This window comes from Trichechus manatus, unplaced genomic scaffold (assembly GCF_000243295.1).
Source record: "Trichechus manatus latirostris isolate Lorelei unplaced genomic scaffold, TriManLat1.0 scaffold00273, whole genome shotgun sequence".
NCBI lineage: Eukaryota > Metazoa > Chordata > Mammalia > Sirenia > Trichechidae > Trichechus > Trichechus manatus.
This window is the reverse complement of record NW_004444209.1, coordinates 1,222,943-1,228,269: the sequence shown is the minus strand read 5'-3', so window position 1 is coordinate 1,228,269 and position 5,327 is coordinate 1,222,943. Positions and strand designations below refer to the sequence as shown.

Here is a 5,327-nt window from a genome sequence, read left to right as displayed (position 1 = left end):
TTAAAGCCATCCACTTGTGGTATTTCTGTTACAACAGCACTAGATGACTAAGACACTCATTAAACAATTAATACATATATTGTTTTGTAACATTGGTTTCTAACCCTGAGATGTGTCCACACTCTCCCCTTCTTGATCTTGGGTTCCCCAACTCCATTTGTCCAGCTTTCCTGTCCCCTCCTACCTTCTCGTCCTTGCCCCTGGGCTGGTGTGCCCATTTAGTCTCATCTACCTGGTTCAGCTATGTATATTATTGTTTTATGGGCCTGCCTAATCTTTGACTGAAGGGTGAGCCTCAGGAGTGACTTCACTACTGAGTTAAAACGGTGTCCAGGGGCCATACTCTCAGGGTTTCTCCAGTCTATCAGACCAGTAAGTCTGGTCTTTTGTGTGTATGTGAGTTTTAATTTTGTTCTACATTTTTCTCCAGCTGTGTCTGGGACCCTCTGTTGTGATCCCTGTCAGAGCAGTTGGTGGTGGCAGCTGGGCATCATCTAGTTGTGCTGGAATTAAGGTGGATTTTACAGCTAACCACTTCTGCGTTATAAAAAGAGCAGAATGGGCACAGAGACACACAAGGGAAGACAGACGCCATGTGAGGATCACCACAAGGCAAGGGATCCAAGGAATACTTGGGGCCACTGACAAGGAAGGAATTGACTTGGTCGAGGCACTGATTTAGACTTTTAGCCTCCAGAACTGTGAGAAAATAAATTTCTGTTTTTTAAAGCCATCGACTTGTGGTATTTGTGTTATAGTAGCACTACGTAATTAAGACATGATCTTAGCTCCTCAGGGTTAAGGTTAATCTGCACAGGCTAGTCTCCTAGAAAGCCTTTATTTGTGGGATGGCAATAGTCTTCCAACATTTGTTCCACAGAACAGAGACCTCTCATTTGCCCCCAGATGACTGTGTCTCTCCTTGATTGTACCTGATCCTCTCCAGCACAAGGCTTAGTCTTTTGTCTCCCTGTTTCCTCCTATTTAGGGCACTTCCTCCCAACCCCCATAGGCTCTCTGGCTGTGCACAATCTGGACCTGGACTATCCATCTTCATCTCTCACTTTATTCCCCAGATAGGGCTGCATATATGGATGCAAAGCTCCAAGGGCGCTTTCTTAAAAGCTCCACTAAAGTGCTCGCTTAGCACTAAATCCAAAAAACAAAACAAAACCCATAGCCGTCAGTTTGATCCCAACTATAGCGCCACTATAGGACAGAGTGGAACAGCCACAGAGTTTCCAAGGAGCACCTGATGGATTCCAACTGCTGACCTCTTGGTTAGCAGCCGTAGCAGGAGGGAAAGTTAGGAGCTCTGGATCTGGGGACAACAGTGAGGTGAACATAAGAAAAATTTGACTAAATGAGACATATCTGAAAACTTAAGGCTTCCTTTTTTTCTTTTTCATCCTCTCTTTTTGGTAAGGAATGAGATTCCCATTACCACAGAAATGCAAGGATACGTAGGCCCTCTAGCATCTGCAAGCCTCCTTCCTCAGCTAGAAGCTCCCAGGCTAAGGGTTCACTTTACAAAAGAAAATCACCCTTTGCCCTCAAGTTGATTCCAACTCATAGTGGAATCATATAGGGCAGAGTAGAACTGCCCTGTAAAGTTTTCAATGTTGTCATCTTTTACAGAAAAGGAGCCCTAGTGGCACAGTGGTTATGTGTTTGACTGCTAACAGAAAGGTCGGCAGTTCAAACCCACCAGTCACTGCAGGAGAATGATGCAGCAGTCTGCTTTTGTAAGGATTCACAGTCTTGGAAACCCTACCTACAGAGCAGGTCAGTAGTTCAAACCCACCGGTCACGGCAGGAGAAAGATGCAGCAGTCTGCTTTTGTAAAGATTCACAGCCTTGGAAACCTTTCCTACAGAGCAGTTCTATTCCGTCCTGTAGGGTTGCTGTGGGTCAGAATTTGACTTGACAGCAATGAGGTTTTTCGTTTGTTTGTTTGTTTGAATCTTTACGGAGATTGTTACGTCTTTCTCCTGCAGAGCGGCTGGTGAGTTTGAACCACTGACCTTTCAGTTAGCAGCTTAGCACTTAACCACTGTGCCACCAGAGCTCATAATGACAGAGCTGGTCAAACTGGCTGGAAGTAGGGCCTTTCTTTAGTTCTGTCTATGACTTTGTCTAGAGCCAGATGCAACTGTGAACAGAGGGTCAAACGATATGATTACGTGATGACTGAAGCCCTGTGTCTAGTCCTCTAAAGGGCTTTAATGAAGGGTAGCCAAAAACTGAGCCACAGGCCAAGTATTTTGAGAACCTCTGAGGGAGAGAGTGCCAATGAGCTCAGTGAGAGAGCCACATCTCCACAGCACTTGATGGAGGGAGACTGGGGCATTTTTTTTTCAGAGTTAGACGCTAGTAGCAGAAAGAACAATGACTGGGAATTCAGGAAATGTGAGTTCTAGTCCTAGCTGTGCAATTAGCAAACAGTGGGCATAAGCAAGTCTCTCAACCTTTCTGAGTAAGGCTGGGGTTCAGGGATGGCAAACATATGGCACACACACCCTTTCCCCTCTTGTGCCTTCAGTAGAGGCTACTGTTCAATCACATCACTACTTAGAATTTTTTCTACAACATTCTAAGCAGCCCTCCAATTAATCAGAGTCAACACACAAGCTAAAGCTTACTTGCTATCTCTCAATTCTCTGAAGTTTCTTCTAGCTCTAAAATGCATGGATCCAACTTTCCAAGTAATAGAGCCAACAAGCCCATTTTTCAGATTTGGTAATAGCTTATTCAAAACAAGGAAAACAGAAATTTAGGATCATAATTTTATAGACTCCACCTCCCCACCCTGAGACTGGCAGGTCTTCCTAAACTCATGCTGTCCTTCCCTTTGTGCCAGAGTCTTGGCCATGGTCCCCTTTAAAACAGCCACACTGAACAACACTATGCTTGGAATCAAGGAACCCAAAAGAGAAGGAATTATTTCAGGTCACTAAAAACCAAGAGTCAAAAGAGTAGGCATTTAATTATTGCATTCACTACTGCCCTAAGCAAGGGGTACAGTGGGCAAATTTCACCTTCATTGCTAACTGAGCGGTAAGGATTAGCATGAATCCAATCCCCCAAATTTGGAAATGGATCCAATCCTCATCATTCCACTTCTCCATCCTTATCACCAGCCGCTCACGTAGCACACTCTGTCTCCAATGTTAGCCACCCAGAGCTGGGTCAGAACTCACAAGCTAAATGGACACCATCTTTCAGACGAGCTGCCCATGCAACATTTCTTGGACCCTAGCCACTCAGAGCTTGGTCACAGCTTACAGGTTAGAAGGACACCTTTCAGATTGCCAAATAGGTAGACACCATCCCGTCTTGGCTCTCACTACCCCTGTGGGTTTGTTAATTCTCTAGAACGACTTTTAGAACCTCAAGGAGAGTATATCATACTTACAGCTATGACTTTATTACAACCAAAAAGGATACAAAACAAAGAGACATATAGGGTGAGGTCTGGGAAGCATCACAGAGTGAAGCTTCCATATCCCCAAGAGGGGTGCACTACACCCTCCCATGAATAGTCACCAACCAGGAAGCTCCATCTGAGCCTTAGGGCTCAGGGCTCTTATCAGCCTCACCCCATGGCCATGATAGATTATATAATGCCTCCTTAGTTAGCATCAGACCCCCACGTGCTCCCTCTTTTTCTGGTCAGCCCCCTATTCATTAGCCTCAGGTGTTAGTATGGCTCAAAAGGACAGAAAACAAAGACCAAAATTGCTTTCTGCAAAGTGATTCCACACCTCACAACTGCTCACCAGATTTAGTTAATTTTACAGTTCTTACCCCTTGCAGGAAAGCAATCACAGAAACACTGCCTGGATGGGGACAGCTTCAGGAATCCAAGTGCTTGCAACTATGTTTTATCAAGAGAAGCAGTGAAGAGGTTAACATAACTCCCAAATCCCCACCCTGAACCCCCTAAACTACTGAGGGGCAAGGCTCAGACTCATGTGTGTTGTGACCCTGATGTCATAATCATGAGGTGGTGGGGGCATCTCTGCTCTAGCCTCAGGAGGAGACCTCCACTGAAGCATCAAAGTGGACAGGCACATATGAGTTCCCCTCACAGGCCACGATGATGTGTCTCATCTTGTTGCTGGGCCAGTATGCACAGCTGGGGTACCTGGAGCTGCCTGTCAGGCGGCAGTCTGTGATATGTATGTTTGAGTTGCTCTGGTGGCAGTGGGGCTGCCCATTCTTGCAGGTGATGTTCTCCTGGAGGCAGATGGCCTGGACATCTACCAGGTGATCGTGCACAAATGTGTTCACTGGCTTGCAATACCCTGCGTCACATTACGGTGCCTCATCATTTGGTTGTAGTAGCTGGCGTTGTTGCTAGGAGAGCTGTCTGAATCCATGTGTTGCCACTGGAACTTCATGGCTGGGGACTCCTTGCCCAGGGAAGGATGGGCCCACCCCACCACCAGCAGCATCAGGGCTAGCAGTGGGAACAGAACAAAGGACTTCTCCAGAGCCATGGTTGTCTCACTTACCTGGAGGAGCCTAGCCAAGAAAGGCAGAGAGATAGAAAAGCATCCCCTTAGAAAGAACCCTAGCTCCCTCCTGTGACTTCCATGGCTTACAGTCTCCTTTTTAGGTCAACTGGATAGAAGTCCCTCTTCTGAGAGATTTCCCAAGTGAAGATACTCTTACATATACCCCTCTTCAGGAGCAGTTTACTCCCACTAGCTAGAGAAAGAGCCCCTGGGTGGTACAAATGGTAAAGTATCCAACTACTAGTAGAAAAGTTGGTGGTTCAAACTTATCCAGAGGTACTTCGGAAGACAGCCCCAACAATCTGCTTCCAAAAGTTCACAGCCTTGAGAACCCTATGGATCAGCTCTACTCTGCACACATGGGTTGCCATGAGTCGTAATCGATTCAACAGCAACTATCAACAACAAGCTAGAGAAAGGTCTTCTTCCCTTCTAACCTGACCTAAGCCTGATACTACTTCACAGTACTAACAAAAATTTAGGGAGTAACATAAAATCCTGGCAGTCCTGTCTGGATCCTAGAATTTCTTTGATCAAAAATATATTTGAAAAATAAACAACTGTACCTAGTGCTCAAATGGCTTATTAGAAGAATCATTTTGAATAAACCATGAGCCAAGTTGCATCCCTGAGGTCCACCATAACATCTAGGATCATGGTCAACGGAGCCTTGTTGTCCTACAACACAAGGGAACCTCAGCCCAGTGCCTGATACAGGCACTCATAAAGGGGTTCCACTAAATTCCAAAGAGATATGCTCCCCTCCCCTAACTTGGAGGCTCCTCCTTCTCCAGTTCATAGGTTTCC

General features: G+C 45.8%; 1 protein-coding gene across 1 annotated transcript; it reads right to left on the bottom strand.

Annotated features, from left to right (window-relative positions):
• Positions 1-4,032: 4,032 nt before the first annotated feature.
• RNASE1 (ribonuclease A family member 1, pancreatic) lies at positions 4,033-4,540 on the bottom strand. The gene is given in 2 exon segments (XM_004391338.3): positions 4,033-4,304; positions 4,307-4,540. Coding segments are annotated over 2 exon segments (468 nt in total). The 5' UTR covers positions 4,503-4,540.
• Between the last annotated feature and the right edge of the window lie 787 nt (positions 4,541-5,327).